At 48.5% G+C, this 21,199-nt stretch overlaps 1 protein-coding gene across 2 annotated transcripts in view; it reads left to right on the top strand.

Annotated features, from left to right (window-relative positions):
* The window catches only part of ACTN2 (actinin alpha 2), a 69,563-nt gene that overhangs the window by 37,994 nt on the left and 10,370 nt on the right, over positions 1 to 21,199 (top strand). Inside the window, exons 7-16 of one of the 2 annotated variants that reach the window (XM_087828910.1) lie at positions 138 to 219; positions 4,485 to 4,570; positions 5,948 to 6,040; positions 7,633 to 7,863; positions 9,791 to 9,938; positions 11,297 to 11,447; positions 14,189 to 14,297; positions 16,177 to 16,317; positions 18,562 to 18,744; positions 20,806 to 20,940. In XM_087828910.1, coding sequence (XP_087685036.1) covers positions 138 to 219; positions 4,485 to 4,570; positions 5,948 to 6,040; positions 7,633 to 7,863; positions 9,791 to 9,938; positions 11,297 to 11,447; positions 14,189 to 14,297; positions 16,177 to 16,317; positions 18,562 to 18,744; positions 20,806 to 20,940 — 1,359 coding nt within the window. Of the gene's footprint in view, positions 1 to 137; positions 220 to 3,349; positions 3,436 to 4,484; positions 4,571 to 5,947; positions 6,041 to 7,632; positions 7,864 to 9,790; positions 9,939 to 11,296; positions 11,448 to 14,188; positions 14,298 to 16,176; positions 16,318 to 18,561; positions 18,745 to 20,805; positions 20,941 to 21,199 lie in introns of both variants that reach the window. The other variant, XM_087828911.1, reaches the window with a different exon arrangement.

The following is a 21,199-nucleotide window of genomic DNA, read 5'->3' as shown; positions in this document are numbered from 1 at the left end:
GGAAAATCATTTATATTATTATGATTTTTGTGTGGAAGGGAAGGTCTCTTCCCCAAAGTGAGATATATAGAGAACGTTATTCATGCGTCCTGTTCAAAAATACACTTTTAAAATCTGTGTGTGCTGTTTTCCTACAGGATGACCCAGTAGGAAATATTAACCTGGCCATGGAAATTGCAGAGAAGCATCTGGACATTCCCAAAATGCTGGATGCTGAAGGTGAGATGACCGTGCTACCTGCTGGCTCTGATGAAGTCTGTGGCTGTGTAGCTGTGGCCATGCATGGGGATTAGTGAGACTTTATAGTCAGGTTACATCTGGAGCACTTAGGATTCTTCAGTGAGTATTAGGGGATTTCATGTGTAGCTTGTTTATAAATGATTTTTAAAAATCCTGCACACATACCAAAAAAGCCAGCAAGACTATGGTGAAAGGATTTGGTAAAAGGTTCAGATCTGGCAAAGAAACAGAATGCTTTGGTTTGTGATTTTCAAAGAAAAACTTTCTATTTTAATTTTTTAGCAACATAAATATTCTTATTGCATAGAGACAACTTCAGTAAATAAGTCTTCTTGTGAAGCGCTTAAGACTCCACAAGGAAAAAGCCTTTCCTTCCAACCAGAAGATACTGAATCAAAATGTAGATTGTACCTGTCGAACTTTCACATTTCACACTTAACCTTTAAAAGACGGCATTTAAAAGACAGCATCATACAAACTCCTTATATTTTCCAGGATCAACTGTACAAATAATGGTGTCTTTCCTTTTGCCTGTAAAAAAGAACGTATATGCTTAGGTTTCTGAGTATTTAACCTTTAAAAGACGGCATTTAAATTCCATCAGCATTTAAATTCGGCCAGCGGGACCCACTCCTTGCCGGGAACTAAAGTTCCCTTTCATCGGATAAAGGTTAACTAGTCCAAGTTAACTTCTGTTTAGTTAGATCTGAAAGAACTTGTAAGTATGCAGTTCAGCATCACTCCTGCGGGGAACAGTTTCACATGCCTTCTGTGATCTCCATACACGGTGAATCATAGTTGTACCTACAGCAGGCTCACCACTTAAACCACAGATGTGGGGACCATCCGTTCATCTCACTTACTCGCGCTCACTCATGGTGCAGCAGACACTTATTGAGCGCTTCCTGTGAACGAGACCCTGGGTACCCGGGAGGTAACGAGGTGTGATGAAGGGTCCTGACCTCAGGGAACTTAGTCACTGTGCTTTTGTTACTGTTACTCCCCAGTGGTCCATCGCGTCCACGGATTCATTGCTGAGAAAAGCAAAGAACTTGATTACAGTCAGTAGTCAATCTTCTGTTTCTCCTCATGTTTGGTGATTGCGTTACAGCTGCTATAACAAGTTACCACAAGCTGGGTGCCTTAAAACAACAGAAATTTATTCTCTTGCCGTTCTGTAGACTCTAGTCAAAGCCAAGGATTGGCAGGGCCGCGCTCCCTCCAAGGCCCCCAGGAGAGGATTCTTCCTGGCCTCTTACAGCTTCGTGAAGCCCAGGCCTTCCCTGGCTTGTGGTGGCCGCGCTGCAATCTCTGTCTCCACCAGGCGTCTTCCCTCTGTGTCTCGTTCCCTCCTCTTGTAAGGACATCAGTCAAAATGGGTTAAGGGCCCTCCCTACTCCAACAAGACCTCATCTTAACCTGAGCCCTACTGTCAAATAAGGTCGCATCCACAGGAATCAGCATAGCTTTTTGGGGGACATAACATTGATCTTTCAACTAAGATTCTAATTTTACCTATTTATTAATTTAACCATTTATCAAACACCTGTTTTATTGGTGTTAATTCTACTTATGGCTCCTCCCAAGTCTTTAGAGGGAGAAAGTCAATAAAACCATGAAGCAGCAACAGAGAGAAGTCCTTTGCCCTTTCCCCTATCTGTCCTCTCTGAGTTTGCATTTGTGGGGTCTCTCCTTTGACCTTCCCATATGGTAAACAATTACCCAGAGTTTACCCACTTGAGTTAATAGCTAAGACACTAAAGAGGGGAGAAGTGGGGTACCGTCTGGTGCATTCATCTTTCAGTTCACTTGTGCCTCCCTAACATGCTACAGTTGAGGGCAAGTTCCCGTTCACCGTTATCTTTACTCCGGCCTGTGGACATTCTTCTTGGTTCTTCAGTTTCTCCTTGGGCTCTGAGCCCTGGTCAGGGCACATGTCCGTTCTCTGTGTCCTTTGCAGCTGATGGGATGTGCAGCTGATGGGATGTTAGCACTCTATTCATCTCCTCCGCGTGGCAACCCCCACCTCCCATTACTTTTCTTCATCTTTTTGAATGGTTCAGAGAAATTCTCACAAGCTATATCATTCCCTTTGTAGAGTAATTTGTCATAAGAATCGTCTGGCTGGCCTAATGTGGGGACGCGGGGACACACCTACCTCCCCTGCAGCACCAAGCTAGCCTTTGTGTCTCTGCTGCCGACATTGGGACTTTCACCTGCACAGCATCTTGCTAACTTCTCTTATTCCCGCCACCTTTATTGTCCTGTTGTACCCTGGTCCCCCTCAGGTCACTCGCCCCACCTGCTGCTCTTTACCTGACTTCCTGTCATTCGTGTGTGTTGATCTCTGAGCCCAAGTGGGATTTTCTGGTGGCTAATTGTAACCGGCAGTAAAAACTGCAGAAACACTTCCTCATTCTACTGTTTTCCTGCCTTTTTTTTTTTTTTTTAAAAAAATATGTCTATTGATTTCAGAGAGAGGAAGGGAGAGGGAGAGAGAGAGAAACATCAATGGTGAGAGTCATTGATTGGCTGCCCCCTGCACGCTCCCTGCTGGGGATCGAGCCCACAACCCAGGCATGTGCCCTGACCGGGAATCGAACCTCAATCTCCTGGATCCTAGGTTGATGCTCAACCGCTGAGCCACGCCGGCCGGGCTGTCTTCCTGCTTTTAAAAGGGTGTGGAAGTTGTATCCCTGTTTCCTCTGCAAAGTTCTTTTGAGTTGGCACCAGGTTTATATGTGTGGGCGCATCTGCTCTGTGTGGGTTTGCAGAAGGACCTTGCTGACCACGGGCTGCCACATGCACAGAGGTGGAAGTCTCTGGGACTGTCACATGTGCGTCCTGTGGGGTCAGGTCTACATCTGGCCACGGACTTGACCAACTCTGAGCTAGCGTCCCTTCTCCCTGGCAGTGCCTTCATTTCTGTTGGCAATTCTCAAACGTGCACAGAGGCGTGACTTTGCAGGTGTGACTTCTTTGGCTCAAGCCCAGGTTCCCACAGCAGGAGTGTGTGGACGACGGAGGACCGTGGCTCCTACTCCCCGGAGGCGGCTCGCGGGCCTGCTGCTGGGGCGCGGGAGCAGTTAACCTTGTTTTCTCCACACAGATGTAGTAAACACGGCCAGACCCGATGAGCGAGCCCTAATGACTTATGTCTCCTGTTACTATCATGCTTTTGCGGGTGCGCAGAAGGTGAGGACTTAAGACACGAGTCACCACTCACCCCTCGCCTCCTGTGTCTTCATCTTTTCTATTGTTTTTCTCTTTCCCCTCTCCTCTGAGTAGGAGACCCGCCTGGCTCTGAGGGGCGGTTGTGTGTCTTCTTTAGTGTAGTTTTCTTTGAAACTTGCTTTCTGTCCGTGCACCAGTGTGCCGTTCATGTTTGTTCTGCGGAAGGTTCCACACTGTTACACAACCCACGTCCTTTCTGTTAACACTCTCTGGAAACCCAGCGACTAGGTTTCACTTCAGGGAACTACAAGGTGTCTTTTTAACTTCATTCTGTCCAGCGACTGAGCTCAGTTTAAAGTTAAAAAGCAATAAGCAAAAAAGGCACAGCCGAGGTGGAGGAGGAAGGACGCATGTCACAAGGTTCTGTTTTTCTTTCCTGTTTGTTAATTCGGCAGCTGACATAAACGGTAGCAAGAGTCGTGGTGTGTACAAGCCACGCACACCCTTCTCTGTCAGTGTTTTGTCGCCCTGGGGGACTTCTGTCAGTGGCGTGGTAGGTATGTGTGGAGGCATCACAGACACTGTCCCGTGAATTTCATCTTCACACCAGCTGCCGGTCTCAGAGCAGAAGGCAGTTGTCGGGGTGCTTGGGGAGGGGGTACGGCAAAGAGACGGGGCACAGACTCTGCTGCCGTATCCAGCATCTCACACGGTGACCGGCCTTACTCGAGGCAGAAGTGGCGGACGACCTGATGGTCAAAAGGACGTGGCCCATGAGTCATTTAAAGTGTCCTGGAGCTCTGGCTCTGATCGCAGCACACGAGTTCCCACATTAATGCCTCGACTGCACTTTCAAAAGATATCGAGGGTGAGGAAGAAAAAGCCCTCAGTTTGGTTATTTAAAAAGTGCTGGTTCGAATCGCTGCGCTCGAGAACCGTCTCGGTGCTGTCCAAGGTTCGGGGCTGTGGGCCCAGAGACAGAACCTGTGGGCCTAGACCCATTTGGCCTTCCCTGGTTCACCCTGGCTTCTGCTCTCCGTGTGTGTTCTGTGCTGTTTTCCCTCCCTCAGACATTGTGAACACCCCCAAACCGGACGAAAGGGCCATCATGACGTACGTGTCCTGTTTCTACCATGCTTTCGCGGGCGCGGAGCAGGTACCTACACGCATCCACGGGGCTGCGCTGCCCTGGCATGGTGTCTGTGTGTGTGTGTGTGTGTGTGTGTGTGCGCACGCGTGTGCGTCCACACACCTCACATCTGCCTCGGAGTCTTTCCAAGTGTTTGTGATGACCTAATACGGCAAGTTCCAAACTGTGAATACTTTTTCTTAACAGCTTTAACTTTAGACAGTTCCTGAAGTGTTTTATCTCTCTTTCCTTCTAAGATACCGCTTTTATTTTATTAGTAAATTGTGGGAAACATTTGTGCTTTAGGAAAAACAGGTGCCGCAGACATTGAGCCATGTCCACTGAGAGTAAAGGGGAAATTCACCCGGGAGGGTGGGTGCCTCCTGGTGCCCTGGTTCTGAGAAACCTAGAAACTGCCTTCACTGCTCAGGGATTTGTTCCAACATCTTTCAAGACTAATCCCATTTTAACTGAAATGGGGAGAGGCTTATGATGTTAGAACCTCAAAAAAATTCACATTCTCTAAGACAAGCAGCCTGCGGGATGGTCATTATGGGTAAATGTCCTTTTCTCCATCTTTACCTGTTTCTGTCTCGAGCCCCCTTCATGTACGCGTACATGGAGAATCCAGTGGGCTGGGTGGACAAAGGCTGTGTTACCCCTGTGCTCTCTAAGACCATCACAGCACGTGAGGATAACCAGGGCCTTAGAGGCAAGGCTGTGGGACAGGCTGTAGGCCTGGAAGCCCAGATGGCACGATGCTCTTCTTGACTCATCTGTGACCAGGTTCGAGGGGCTTTGCCAGTCCAGGCCCAGGTTTCCCTCCACAACACAATGATAGAGAATCATTACCTCACCAACTTCTTGTGTTGGGTGAACGAGGTCTTAGAGCCCTCAGCTCTGGGGAAGGATCCACCTAGGAAGTTCTACATGTCCATTCAGGAGAGGCCGTCAGTGAGCGCAGTGCAGTCACGGGTGTTCAGGACCCGCCATTTCTGCTTTGGTTCAAAGGCTAGTATTACTCAGGGAGTTCTCACCCCACGGTCCCGAGGCCGGGACGTGAGAGGCATGCTCAGCCAGACACTCAGGGACCTGAGATGTTAGTTTCCTCGACCCATGCATTTCCGTTACTAATCACTTGATGTTTACAAAGTTTGTGTTTGGACTAATGGTTCTTCCCACTGTGCCCTACAGTATACTCAGCCTGCTCTGTAAGTCTGTGTGAACACTGTAAAAAGGTGTGAAATGACTCATTATTAAACAGCCGCCCTGTCTCCTCCACCCTAACCTGGAGTCTGTGCCATGCACAGCACGCGCCTTCCTCGCCCTCTCCTGCCCACCGCGCTCAGTTGTGTGTGCACGTCTGTCGACAGAGCTGTCCTGTTTACCTATTGTGTTTTACAGGCCGAGACAGCAGCTAACAGGATATGTAAGGTTCTTGCTGTGAATCAAGAGAATGAGAGGCTGATGGAAGAATATGAGAGGCTAGCGAGTGAGGTAAAGGAAACGGTGACCCACAGTCCTGTTTGTACCCACCCAGAGGGTGAGGCGAGAGGGTGAGGCGAGAGGGTGAACACGGGTTGTCAGTGTTGTTTCTTTGCATTTTTCATCTCAGATGGAATAAAAGTAGGAAAACACAGTTGAACTGAGGGTGGTTCATCTGTAGCAACATAACTGGCACGAAGGTGATCCAATGGGCCTTTGAACCAGCCCAGAGCACAGAGGTGGTTTGCACATTGAAGAAGCAGAACGTGGTCTCATTGTCAGCTGGGCACCTCCAGGCTGGGCTCCCTGAGACAGCATTGCACTGTTTCCCTGGTTCTGACACCACAGAGGCTGCTCGCCTTGTTCAGGAGCCTGGGCCACAGTGACCCAGCTCAGAGGAACTGCCCCGTTGGGTTAGATGTGGCTGAGCCTCAAGTATGACTGTCTAGAGAGAAATGTGGGGAAGGCCAAGCCTCTGTCCCAATGTTTGCACACGAGTTTCCGTGATGCTCGGCAGCTGGGTGCCCTGTTAGACTAGCACTTTCCATGTTGCTCTTTTGTTCTGTTTTAGCTTCAGGGGAACTCAGCACACAGCTTACGGCTGAGGGGAGGTGCACAGCCACATCCTCTCTGGAAGGACCTCAGTCATGGTCACACAGGCACACACCAAGTAATGTTCATCCCAACTTAATACAGCCGATATTGGCTGTTCTGGACAGAGTACCAGGACACGGGAGGGAACCTTCCCAAGGAAGGGCTTATGTTAGTCCAGCTGAATGGCACTGAGTTCATACCTTCACACTGCTGCTGGGGGAAGGGTCCGTGGCTGTGTTGTTTAACCCAGCGATGGACTTCAGGGTCGAAGCATCACCGGGACCTGAGGATCACGATCCCAGTTAATATGTCCTTCCTTTTCCTCCTCAGACCCTCAGGCTGGGGCACATCACCATTTAAACGAATTTTTATTATTTGCTGCCATTTTCTAAGTTATCATAAGTGTGCATTATTCATGGCTTTTCAGCAGGTCATTTCTAAGACTTGGTAATTCAAGACAATGTACTTTGTCCTCAGGCATTCACTCCCATTTCACTTTTATCGTGTGGATTTCCTTGAAAGCTAGATATCAAATTAAAATATACTTTAGCATTGAGTCAGGCCCAGATTCACAATACGTTTGCTAGTAAATAAATTCATTAGATTGGAGCTTAAATTAAACCCATTTCTTTGCTGCATTTTCACACTGCACTCCACCTTGTCAGGTGATTTTTTTGGTTTTGATTTTTTTTTCATTTGAAAGTCCATCCAGCATTTGTCTGCTAATGTCTGGTCCTCGAGTCCTATAAATGTCACACATGTGTGAAACATGACTCGTGCTGACTGAGTCCCACCTGTTGTGTGGTGGTGTCGGGGCGATCGCTGGTGGCCGCTGGAGGGACGCTGAGTTTCCACTCACGCACAGAGGCGCCTGTCCTCTCCTTTCGGGCGGGGCCTCATCCTTCTGTAGTTTAGGAACATTAAGTTAATCCATCCCAAGTTGTGAGATGGGTTTCCAGCGGGGGCACCTTGCTGGTGTTTTCAGCAGTACTCATGTGTTTTGGGAACAGCTTTTGGAATGGATCCGCCGCACGATCCCCTGGCTGGAGAATCGGACCCCTGAGAAGACCATGCAGGCCATGCAGAAGAAGCTGGAGGACTTCCGGGATTACCGCCGGAAGCACAAGCCCCCGAAGGTGCAGGAGAAGTGCCAGCTGGAGATCAACTTCAACACCCTGCAGACCAAGCTGCGGATCAGCAACCGGCCGGCCTTCATGCCCTCCGAGGGCAAGATGGTGTCGGTGAGTGGCCACTGGGGACCGTGGACATCTCACGTTGTCTCAGTTAATGAACAGCTTCGTTCTTGGTGTCTCCTCCTGACCACCATGCATCTCTTGACTCCTCTCTGCACTGGTGTGGAGCCTCCTAGACAGCAGGCCTTTAATAAACCTGATGAAGGGCCTCGTCCTTTCCTCCCTCTGCGTGACTGGCCGTGTGTCCCCGCCAGGCCTGTCAGCAGCTAGAATAAGAGGCCTCTGTTCCCGGCTGTCATGACCCCTGTTCCTCCTCTTGAGGGCTCAGCCCTGCATCTGCCTCCCTTCCTTTGCATCATCAGTCCCTTCCTCTGCCAAGTCCCTCACATCAGCACACAGAGCTCTCTAGATCCTGCCAAACAGAGCAAGGGCTCCGTGACTGCACATCCCTGGAGTGTCCTGTTTCTTGGCCCCCCTCACAGTGGACATCTAGAGAGAGGTCTTTCGGGGACCGGCTTTCAGCTCCTCCCCACTCCTTTGCTCTTTACTCTTCTCCCTGCAGTAACCTGGCTCTGTCCCCTCCCCCAAGACTGGTCTCACCCAAGTCCACAATGTCCATGTTGACGATCCTATCACTGTCATTTCTATTTCCTGTTCTCTGTAGCTTTGAGCCTGCTCACTGCCGCCTCTTTCCCAAAGCTCCTTCCGCCCTTGAACTTACTGTTTTCTTCCTGCCTCACCAGTGGGTCCGTCCAGTCGCTCTCCAGGCTTTGTCTCCTCTGCCCTGTCTGCAGACAGAGGCTCCTGGCTTCATGCTGACGTCTTCTCTGTCCCCACCCCTTCAGGTGATCTTGCCCAGGCCTGTGGCTCTGATCACCACCCAAATGCCAATGCCTCCCAGACTTCAATCTCCAGCTCAGACTTTTCCCCAGGTCCAGGTTCATGGATCTGCTTGTACGTCTCAAAGCATTTCAGACCTAACACATCCAAGAGTCCCTGCAGTGTTCTCTTTCTTAGTGAACCTCTAAGTTACTGAGCCCCAAACACAGGGTCATCAGTGACCCTCCCTTTCTGTCACTGTCTGGCATCCAGTCCCTCAGCTTCCAGATCACGTCTTAAACCTGTGCCCTTCTCTGCACTCTGCTGCTGTCCCTTGGCCAGGCTACCGTCTTGGCCCTCTTACTGGCTCTTTTTCTTTTGCCCCTAAAATTTGTTCTCTACATAGCAGCCACCACCATCTTCCTAAATATAAACCAGAGTGTATCTCCTTCCTTCTCAGAACCCCCCAGAGTATTTAGGGTAAGATGTAGGCTCATTCTCCTGCCTCTAGGACCCCATGTGCTCACCCCTCGCCCCCCCGCCTGGCTGCTCTGCCCTCACTCACTACAGGAGCATGTCCCCCGGGCCTTCAGCTTGTTCCCAGGGCCTGGAGCCTCACTTTCCACTTCTGCGCAAAACTGGCTCTTCTGTCACTTAGGTCTCAACTCAAATGCCACCTCCTCAAAGGGGAGGGGTCTCCTCTAAGTGACCTGCCTGAAGCACCTGCCCCCATGGGCTCTCGGCATCACCTGGCCCTGTGTTGTCTTCTGGTCACAGCATATCACTGTCTGGAGCGAACTTGTTTAGTTATTGTCTTTCCGCCCCCCGACCATTGTGAAGGCTGCACGGGGACAGGGACGTCACAGGTGAGCCCAGGCCCTGGGTCAAAGTTGTGAGAGGACTCACTTTGAGGCTCCCTCGTCCAGCTCTGTCCACATCTGAGGAAGTATCAGGCATTTGTTAATTCCTGAGAACAGCTATATTATTTTAAAAGTCCCGGATGATAGGCTTTTAGAAGCTAATAAATTTGAATGGTGGTTGGTGGGGGAAGGAGGTAAGGGAAGGAAAACACTGTCGGCCACACAGTGGAGGGGTTCCAGGGGAGCCCGAGAGGCTGGTGGGTGATGGCCGGGCTGCCCTGTCCTCGCACACCCAGGACATCGCCGGGGCCTGGCAGAGGCTGGAGCAGGCGGAGAAGGGCTACGAGGAGTGGCTGCTGAATGAGATCCGGAGGCTGGAGCGCGTGGAGCACCTGGCCGAGAAGTTCAGGCAGAAGGCGTCCACGCACGAGACCTGGGCTTATGGTGAGTGACCTGGCTGGGGCTGGGGACAGAGCCACGAGTGCAGCTACTAACTCTGTCCCTAACCCCGGGACCCTGTGGGCAGGGTCCTCGCCTCCCTCCTCTCTGCTCTCTCCTACTAAACCTCTTATTTTCTAATCAAGCAGATAATGTATTTTTCATGAGATAGCCTCGAAATGTGTCTTCCCACACTTGGCTGTGGGGCCTGGCCTCCTGGCCGCCTCACTCTTTCCTGCTTGACTCCACTGTTGCTGTTCATTCCCTAACTGTGGGTCAGACAGCCTGGCTTCTGCCAATAGGATGTTTGTTAAATGCCACAAAGCAGCATAATTTCCCACTTAGGAAACCTGCTACGAAGGAAGAATGCAGGTATCGTCTAGTCTCAAGGTCATTTCCCTCAGATTCGTCTCCCCCTTGGGGTTTGCACAGTCCTGTGCCTGTAGCCGTAGCCATGAACTGTGCTGCTCACATTTCCCACTGGCTGCTCTTTGCTGAGCTCGAACAAAGTTCTCTCCCACCCCCGGATAGGAGGTGCCCTCGTCCTGCGGTCCCTTGTGCTCTATATGGTCTGACTGTCAGGCTTGCACACGAGACACTGAGAGGCACAGACCTGGACCTGGACATGGAACCAGACAGCTGGAGCCCATCCTTGACACTTCTCAGCTCTGTGCCTCTCAGGTGTCCCCTTCACAGTGGGAATGACAGTCACACGTCCCTTGCAGGGTTCACAAAAATGTAATCTGTTCATATTCATAAGGTGTTTAAGCCAGTATGTGGCACATAGTAAGTGCAAGGCTGTCACAGTTAAATATGTGGTCATTGCTTCTGTTTCCAGTTTTTATAGAATTAAGTCCTAAAGGGCATCAACAAGGGGATGAATGTGGGTCCTGTTATAACTGCAGCCGTTGCATGATTTAAGGAATATTTGTGGGAAAATAGGTAGAGGTTCGGAGAGAAAATTGTCTAATTTATTAGGGAAAAAAACACAGGTTACATTTAACCACAGAAAATAAAGCTTTCAAACAAACAAACAAAAATGTAGGGTCCAGATTGGACCTGTGGGTAGGCAGACAGAGTTCACGTGTGGTATCTGGCGATCCAGATGGCTGTGAGCTAATGACTAACAACCAAGCGTCACACTGGAAGATCACATCCTTGCTGCCAGAATCCTGACCGAGCAGGTTTGGTATTTAGAAGGTGGACGTGGGCTTTCGTCCTCAGCAGATCGACAGCCCGTCCCATGTACGGTCCCCGTCCGGCTTTCTTCCCCCTCCTCCTGGTTGACCCGTCACAGAACTTTGCAGGCTCAGAAGCCACCGCGTGACATAGGAGTATTCTCACTCTCCCGACAACCTTTGCAGGCAAAGAACAGATCTTGCTGCAGAAGGATTACGAGTCAGCCACGCTGACCGAGGTGCGGGCCCTACTGCGGAAGCATGAGGCCTTCGAGAGCGACCTGGCGGCGCACCAGGACCGCGTGGAGCAGATCGCAGCCATCGCGCAGGAGCTCAAGTACGTGCTGCTGCGGACACCCATGGGCATGGGGAGAGGGGCCGCCCTGCAGTGTCGCCAAGTTTCTTTAAAGACCCTTGTCCCATTTGGTAAACACAAATTTCATCCCCTGTTCCTTTTCCCCATCATTATCACTGATATGTTTGCACATTTTTAGAGCCTGTCGCATAGTAACACAAATGTGTTTTATTTTACTTTAAAAAACATTTTTATTGATTTTTAGAGAGAGAGAGAGGGAGAGGGAGAGAGAAACATGGATCCGCTGCCTCCTGCACACCCCTCAACGGGGATTGAGCCTACAACGCAGGCATGTTCCCTGACTGGGAATCGAACCGCCAAACTTTTGGTGCACAGGTCAATGCCCAACCCACTAAGCCACACCGGCCAGGGCACACAAATGTTTATTTTAATATGTTATATTTTTATACTCCCATGATCCTCAGCTCTGAGGAGAGCAAACTCCTCAATTAACAGATACAGCCTCTTTTAAGAGTATCCTATTTTTTGGCCTTGCCCAAATAAGCTCTTAATCAATATATGTGGTCATCATATCCAGTCTGCACTGTATTCGTGGCCTCTGCACTCTCTGACTTCTCATGCTTCCTGAATGTTGGATGTTTGGCTGGTCATTAAAATCACAAAGTGAGGGGGTGAGCTCTGGCCAGTAGGCCAGTTGGTTACAGCGTCGTCCCGATACACCAAGGTTTCAGGCTTGATCCCTGGTTAGGGCACATACAAGAAGCAACAACTAAATGCATAAATGAATGGAACAATAAATTGATTTCTCCCCCCCCCCTTCCTTCCTCTCTCTCTAAAATCAATAAATAGACATTTTAAAAATGAAGTGGTGAAAGAAACTCAAGTCATTCAATGTTCTGTAATAGATCCCATGAGTAATTTGAAATAGTCTTAAGTGTTGCCCAAAAATTTAAGTAATAATTTTTTTAATCTTCACTTGAGGATATATTTAGAGAGAGGAAGGGAGAGAGAGAAAAAGAGAGACACATTGATTGGCAGCCTCCTGTATATGCCCCAACTGGGGATCAAACTTGCAACCCAGGTATGTGCCCTGGAAATAGAACCTGAAACCTTTTGGTGGACAAGAGGACACTCCAACCGAGCCACCCAGCCAGGGTGGTAATCATTTTATTATTATTATGTTTCCAGGTATCCCTAATGCCTATTTCTTCTCACAGTCAAGAGAGGAACCACGTACGGAATTTAAATATGAGGTCATCTTATTGATATTGATGACCCTGTCCCTTTTATCTTCCCTAAAATAATAAATCAAGCTGTGTGTGCAGCTTTCAAAGTGCCTGTAAAGTGGTGTGCCCCGCGATGGAGACCCTAGCTCTGTGAAAGCGGTTATGTGTAGAACTAACACATACGCATTAAGAGAAGAGGGAGAAATGTTTACCCTAAATATTTACCGTGAGCCCGAGCATTGGCATCCCCGTTACGCATTAGTAGAAGGATTCCTGCATGTTTTTTGAAGTCTTTCTTCTCTTTAATGTTAGCATTTTAAAGAGCCGTAGCCTTTCCACTTTGCATTCAAGGCTGTGCAAAGTGCTGGTATGTTTGGTTGGTTTTGTTTTTTATGATAACAATAAGCACAGGAACCTCAGTCCCTCTCGGTCAGGGATGTGCACGTGTGTTTAGAAAACTGCTCCTAAGACCTGAACAAGCTCTGGCTCAGTGACAGGGAGCTTCTTACCCCCTGGAGGGACACTCGGATCACAGCCATTGCTTCTCCTTCCTCCAGCAACAGAAACAACAACACTCTGTAAGGACAAGTTAATGTTATTTAGGAGGGAGAGAAACAAGTAATGAACAGCCATTGCCTGAACTTAAGGTCTTACTAGAACCAATTATGGTTTGCTAAGAACTAAACTTAAGCTTCGGGGATGGATGTGGTCGGAGAAGGTGCTTGTCTGGCCTGCCTTGAGAAGCAGTCTCCTGATGTCCTCAAACCTGTGAGCCTCGCTTTGATCTTAACTAGAAGGCGATTCAGCTCTGTACAGTATTTAACCTTTTTATCCCTGGAGGTACCAGGTTAGCCTTCTAGCAGAGAATTCGCTTGAATGGTCAGTTCCAATCACTTCCCCTCACAGACCTCCCTCTAGGATGGAGGGGCAGGCTGCTGAGGAAGGGGACTTACTTAGTGAGAAATCACCTTGTCCTTGCTGTCACGCAAGTGCCTAAGACAAGTTGGGACCTCTTAGTCCCCAGAGGAAAGGCTCTACTCTGCCAGGGTTAGAGGTCCCACCGCGCTCGAGTCCCACTGCCCCACCGCTTCTGGACTGGGTGCTCATCCCCTGTACACGTGAGGCCTAGTGCCCTCTGAGAGGCGCCACGGACACTCGGTGCCAGCTGACACATCCCCCGACTCAGCCCCTCCCACAGGACTGTCCTCGGTCCGATAACCGGCTTCACTTACAGGTACACTGCGGCTTAAATGCAGTACTCCCTGGGGCCTGGCCAACAACCCAGAGGAGAATAAATAGCCCGAGGCACTGAGAAGACAGCGCTTCTCTGTTTAAAAATCTGTTGACCAGCAAAGTTTCGCCAATTCTTCTCGTAATAGCGATCATGTTTGCAGTGGTGATGACTAACAAAACCCTGAAATACCTGCCAATTCAATCAGATCTTTTAAAAAATATGTATAATCTGTTTATTTGGACCCATGTTCATTTTTTCCTCTATTGTCTGGAAAAGCTAATCTTTATTTTCACTTCTAACAGTGAGCTGGACTATCATGACGCTGTGAATGTCAATGATCGGTGCCAGAAAATCTGTGACCAGTGGGACAGACTGGGGACGCTTACGCAGAAGCGGCGAGAGGCCTTGGAGGTGAGGTCTTTAAGCCACCCAGTGACGTGAAACCTTTTAATAGAGGCTCTTCAATTAAGTCCCTGTTACTGATTTCTTGTTTTTCTGTGGCATTATGAGTATGAAACAAAACAGATTATCCAGTGGAAGGAACCTCTAAAGAGAGTATGGAAAGTGCAAAAAAGAGGGAAATGGGAAGTTGGGAGCTTTGTACTGTGATATATCTACACAGCAGTGTGGCATCCTTCTGAATTAAAAAAAGTCCAGGGGTAATACGATCATGGTATAAACAGATTTTGTACCAGATAGTAATCACTGTGAACTTCCAGAAGTCCTTATCTAAGAGTAAACTGAGCTGTGACTGAGTCAGGATCAGGAAGAACTTAACTCGAGATGTGCAAAGGGAAATGGCAGCAAATCTTGATGCAGGGAAAATGCTAGGAAGAGTCAGGATGAATTTTGCTTTTCTCAAATACAAGACAAGGGAAACAGCAGGCAGTGGCTGGTGTTGAACTGCACAGCACAGCAGTCCTCCCTTGTCCGGGATGAGCCCAAGTGGGGCATGAAATCGTGCACGGTATCGCACCCTATATGTATTATGTTTTTTCCTATCCATACATACGTATGATTAAGTTTAATTTATAAATTAGGCACGGTAATACCTTAACAACAGCAACAATAATAAAATAGAACAACTTTAACAATATACTGTCATAAAAGTTATATGAATGTAGCCTCTCTCTCAAAATATCTCACTGTACTCACCTTCCTGTGATGGTGGGAGATGACACGGCGGCTGCATGATCATGATGAGATGAAGTGAGGTGGATGACATGACATAGGTTAGGCTCGTGGGGACCTTTGGACAAGACCTCCAAGGGTGGATCACCTGCTTCCGTGGATCCTGGGTCACCCAGCCGTGATGGTGTTGATGGCTGATGTCAGGAGCAGGTGGTACCCTGGGGAAGTTCAGTATCTTCAGGCAGCGGTTGACCATGGGTAGCTGAAACCATGGGAAGTGAAACCACAGATAAGGGGGTACAACTGTACCTAAGTATCTTTCACTGTGGAAGACTCATGGAAGGAAAGAAGCAGTTCACAGTTTTCTGAGTCTTTTCACCCTGACTCTGGGGAAATTTTAAAAGACATGGTCTCATGCTTCCTAGATGCCAAATGGCTGGTACATGTCCACCTAAAGAAGGAAATGTTGAGAGAAAGGAAGTACCAGGCGTGTAACGAACAGCTCGGATATTTTAGAATGGGAGGAAAAAAGGAATCTGATTACGGAAGCTGTGCAGATACAGGTGCTGTTCCTGTCGGCCCTGCTTCCTCTCTGCGATGTGAACCAGCTTGGTGTCATTGTCAGGCTGGAAGCCTTGTGCTTTCACTTACCCAGAAAGGCAAAAAAGAAATCTGTTAAATGCTGAGTGAGGGTTAGAGAGCATTAAACTATAGCTCCTCGTGCCTTCATGAGGTGGGTGACTTTTGGGTAAGGGACCCTCTCTGCACACTGTTGGCTGAAATGGGAAGATGCCCTGAATTTCCTGTGTCCAGAGTGGTTAGGGAATGTCATTCTCTGACTTATACGAAGTTACTGTACACCCACCGAGGCTTCTCACGTTCCACAAAGGGGCATGTAGGGGATTCCTTTAAGTACTTCCAAAACCAGCTACTTTGGATGTTATCAAACCCTTCGATTGAGATGACACTTCAAGAGCTCCAGGGCTCAGCCTGATTATTGAGTAGTGGTTAATCTCGTGTATAGACACGTCAGTGACAAGAGCACTATGATTAACAAAATGTTGGGTAATAGTATATAGCTCTGGGGTGCATATTGGCGTTTTCAGATAATTTTCTATTATTTAGACTGTGATTACGCTCGCTTCTGTTTAATCTTCAGAGAACTGAGAAATTGCTAGAAACCATCGATCAGCTTCACCTAGAATTTGCCAAGAGAGCTGCTCCTTTCAACAACTGGATGGAGGGCGCCATGGAGGACCTGCAGGACATGTTTATCGTCCACAGCATCGAGGAGATCCAGGTAACGGGCCCGCCTGTCCTCTCACTGAGCTAGAACCGAACTATCCTTTCCAAAACTTAATGAGTGGTGCTCTTTTGTTTGTTTCATTTTTTCACTAAGAAAAACATGGTTAGGCCCTGGCAGGGTAGCTCAACTGGTTAGAGCATCGTCCCAGTACACTGTGGTTGTGGGTTCAGATCCCTGGTCAGGGCACATACAAGAATCAACCAATGAACGCATAAATAAGTGGAACAACAAACCAATGTATGTCTCTCTCTCTCTGTCTCTCTCCCTTCCTCTCTCTCTAACGTCAATTTTTAAAAGGACTGCTAAGAAAAATGTGGCTACCCTGTAAGTCTTAGCTTTAAAATGTGCATTCTACCTTTTGCTGCCAAATTAACCAAATGAACATCAGTCAGATAATGGTGAATATATCTATAAGCATCTGGTTTTCTTAAAAAAAAAAAAGTGGTATCATTGAGCACAATAGACATACATGCTCTTGGAATTATTCATGGAAAACTATGAATTTACTGGCTACTAATTCTGATGCAAAATGTGTGTACATTACTGTGCATTAAAATCTACTGAGTTTTGCCTGGGCCTGTCGGGCTCAGTTAGTTGGAGCATCGTTCTGTGCACCAGAAGGTCCTGGGTTTGACTCCCTGTCGGGGCACATACCTGGGCTGCAGGTTCAGTCCCTGGTTGGGTTATGCATGGGAGGCAACTATTTGATGTGTCTCTCTCACATCTCTCTCTGTCTCTCCCATTCCTTCCCTTCCTCACTCTCTAAAATCAATTTAAAAAATAAAATCTACTGAGTTTTGCCAGATAATAAAGCATCAGAAACCACAAACCAGCACCTCCTGCCTCCCACACAAATGTTCTGTTCTCATTTCTTCTGGACTTCAAAGTTGTAAACAAGACTGCTGAGTGGTAGTGAGGGGGAGGGTGACTCTCCAGTAGCCAGGACCCAGTTTACTTAAAGACCATGTACAGTAAACTTGAGGTATAATAGAATATAAAGATGAAATACTTTAAAACCTTTTTTGCTGTAAAATTGATAGGCCATGAAAACGAATCCAGATATAAAGGAAATACTGAAGGTTGGGATTTGGACCCACTTCTGTGTTGCAGGGAGCATTCTAGAAGGGCTTGCACCTGGGTGAAGGGGAAAGAGATTACTGGACCGACACTGCACTTGCCTGTGGAAGAGGCTGAAGGTGTTTGTAGTGTGCACACCTGTCAAGGGCTGGCAACCTAGAGTCATTATGTTTGGAATAGTGAGACTTATAATATGCCAGGGGGGCCGTACTCAGTGCATGGAGTCATTTCTTTGTTTAGTGAGACGTGTGCTGGCAGCTAGTCTGTGGCAGCAGCTAAATCCAACACTAACTTTGCCCTGGGAGGTGGTCCTCGTGCCATCGACACACAGCTGAACAATGGGGCTGCTGTTTAATAGGTGGGGGTTTTATGAAGCCTGAAGGAAAGCGTTCGTTTCTGCAGCCTTTTCTTTTCAGGGAGTAAGGGATGTACCTCCTGGTGGTCTTTAGGTGTAAAGGCAGCAAATGTTGGGTGGGTCCTTTTGTTGGACTTCAAAGGTAAAACTGTCATTAGAAAGGGCAGCGAAGTTAAGTTCTGCTCCTCAGTGGAGAGTAAGAGGCCTAAACCATAGCTGGGATAAGAAATAATGAAAGAAAATAGGATTTTTTTTAAAAAGGAAACACTGGGTTTATGGCCATTGATTAAATAGTCATCATGATATCATTTTTTCATTTCAAAGAACTTGACTTTCGTGCACAAAATAGCTTTTATGAAACATCTAGAAATGTTTTCCTCCAGAGATCCCTCTGGTTATAAAGGATTCATGTGTGTGCAGGTGGGATCCCTGCAGTTATGAAGGATTCATGTGTGTGCAGGCGGGATCCCTGCAGTTATGAAGGATTCATGTGTGTGCAGGTGGGATCCCTGCAGTTATGAAGGATTCATGTGTGTGCAGGTGGGATCCCTGCAGTTATGAAGGATTCATGTGTGTGCAGGCGGGATCCCTGCAGTTATGAAGGATTCATGTGTGTGCAGGCGGGATCCCTGCAGTTATGAAGGATTCATGTGTGTGCAGGCGGGATCCCTGCAGTTATGAAGGATTCATGTGTGTGCAGGCGGGATCCCTGCAGTTATGAAGGATTCATGTGTGTACAAACAGAACGTGAAAGACAGTGAACTCCACATGAAGTAAGATCAGTTTCCCCTTGTGTCTCTGGTTAGAGTCTGATCACTGCCCACGAGCAGTTCAAGGCCACGCTGCCCGAGGCAGATGGCGAGCGGCAGTCCATCATGGCCATTCAGAACGAGGTGGAGAAGGTCATTCAGAGCTACAACATCCGGATCAGCTCCAGCAACCCCTACAGCACCGTCACCATGGATGAGCTCCGGGCCAAGTGGGACAAGGTGGGTGACGGGGGCGGGGGGTGCTGGACCGGGGCCTTCATGAAGCCGAGGTTGAGAGCAGACACAAAAACCCAGGGAAGTTACAGTGATGCCCAATTTTGCATCATTTACCCCAAATTTCACAGAATATGTTAAATTCTTAACATATGCTGAATGGCATATGTTAAATGCCATTCAGCAACTTCTGAGGTTTGTAAGGAAAGTAGAGATGATTTTCCGAAAAATCTTATAAATGTTGCAAAATCAGTAAAGGTTATGATACTAATACTATAAGGGAAACTATTTTAAACCCTGAGTGAAAATTTGGTGGCCTCAGCTCCATTAAAGAGTTTAGAATACAAGATAAATATGTCCTAAACATGTGTGAAAATCCCTTAGAAAACGGTATCTGGGAACCTAAGTACTCCTCCTAACTTGCTGCCTTTTACATTGTGGGAACTGCCTTCAAATTCAGAGACAGTGCAAATGGGATCATTTGAGCCTCTTGTCTCATTCTTAAGAAAAATTTATTTTCATGGTTAAAGTTACAGTACAGTGTCTCTAAGGAAGGAGTCCTGGTGGGTGTGAGGTGGCTTGCTGTGAAAACACGCATGAACAGTCATTTAGTTTGACAGTGAGGAAAAACCCCGCTTGGGCAGGAGAACAGCGATAGTTACTGCGTCCTGGAGCTTTACGCAGCCCTGGGCCTCTGATAGCCGAGCCAAGGGGAACACGTTCAGCTGGAAGAGTGAAACGCCGTTTCTGAGACTGAGATAGCGTTTCTCCACGCACTGAGTCATGACGCACACTGGCCATGTGGATTCTGTAAGGGAAGTTGAAACTGTCTTCACAGCAGTTTTGCAGAAGACACAAAACACACCTCTGCAGTGGCTCTTTGGTCTGTTGATTCAAAGAGCAGGGAGGCAGTGTGGAAACACCAGTCACAGGGCACCGGCAGAGGGAAGGGCAGGCGCGGGCAGCCCAGCACCTCCTGCCCGGCATGGTCCACCAGCTCAGCGTGGTCCTTGACCTTGTGTGTCTTGGGTCCTTTTGCAATCTGGGGAAGCCTGTGGATCCCCTCTGATAATAATATTTGCAAATTCAAGTAAATACATAAGGTTACAACAAAAAGAAATTATATTAAAATACAGTTATTAAAATATTTTTTAACTGGCACGTAGTAATGTCTGTGCTTCTTTACTAGCACATTTAGACCAGCTCTAGCAGCAGGTCTGAGTTGCTGAAGTGGTGATGCTTTCAGAGGTGGATGATCACTGATGTTACATGAGAATGTCTGAGATTCTGTCGTGATGAAGTCACAGGATTGCCAAATTCTACTGCTGCCTACATCCATAACCAAAGGAAGTGCTAGCTTTCAGTTAGAGACCGTGAGAATCAAGACTCCAGTTTTCCCTCATTCAGGTTCACAAGTTCTCTGCACTCTGGACCCGAACCTGTGGGGTTAGAGCTGCAGTTGAGAGGAAGTCAACTTGTCAGTGTCCCAACACACACCCAGCCCAGTGTCCCTAACACATGCACATCCAGCCCAGTCCCTAACCCACACGCACCCAGCCCAGTGTCCCTCACCCACACATACCCAGCCCACTGTCCCTAACCCACACTCACCCAGCCCTGTGTCCCTAACCCACACATACCCAGCCCACTGTCCCTAACACACACATACCCAGCCCTGTGTCCCTAACCCACACTCACCCAGCCCTGTGTCCCTAATACACACATACCCAGCCCACTGTCCCTAACCCACACTCACCCAGCCCTGTGTCCCTAACCCACACATACCCAGCTCAGTGTCCCAAACACACACACACGTAGCCCACGTCCCTGACACACACCTACCCAGTCTTAAGCAGGCACTGGGTGGCAGTCAAAGCTCGAATGAGCTCTCCCTTTAGTCCCTGAGTTGGGATTCCCACTCCCCTACCTTTTGTTACCTCTCCTTTCCTCCACCATCTCCCTCATCCTCTCAGCTCCCAGCCCCACCCTTTGGGCCATTTCTTCATCTCTGGGTCACTCCCATTGGACCAAAGCTGGCCTCTAACCCCTGCTCTTGGGCCCTGACAGGTGAAGCAGCTTGTGCCCATCCGGGATCAGTCCCTGCAGGAGGAGCTGGCCCGCCAGCACACCAATGAGCGACTGCGGCGCCAGTTTGCCGCGCAGGCCAACGCCATTGGGCCCTGGATCCAGAACAAGATGGAGGTAGGTTGGTGCCCTCCGAGAGCTTTTCACAACTGCAGAATTAGCCTCTGAGCTGGCGCAGCAGTGGTGCCTCTGGTGCTGTAGTTTCTGGTTGGCCCTGGGCTTCTGTAGCCTGTGTGCCCGTGGGCACTGGCAGTGCATGGGGGGTGCACTCAAGGGGACGAGGCTGCTTGCTGCCATCCATTCATTTTGTCATTAAAAACAATGTTGGGGCTCCTTGACTAGTGTGGCTCATCTTGTGCACTGAAGGGTCAGGGCA

This window comes from Miniopterus natalensis, chromosome 21, assembly GCF_054644295.1.
Source record: "Miniopterus natalensis isolate mMinNat1 chromosome 21, mMinNat1.hap1, whole genome shotgun sequence".
Lineage (NCBI taxonomy): Eukaryota > Metazoa > Chordata > Mammalia > Chiroptera > Miniopteridae > Miniopterus > Miniopterus natalensis.
The sequence above is the reverse complement of the archived record's forward strand: the minus strand, read 5'-3'. Positions and strand labels throughout refer to the sequence as shown.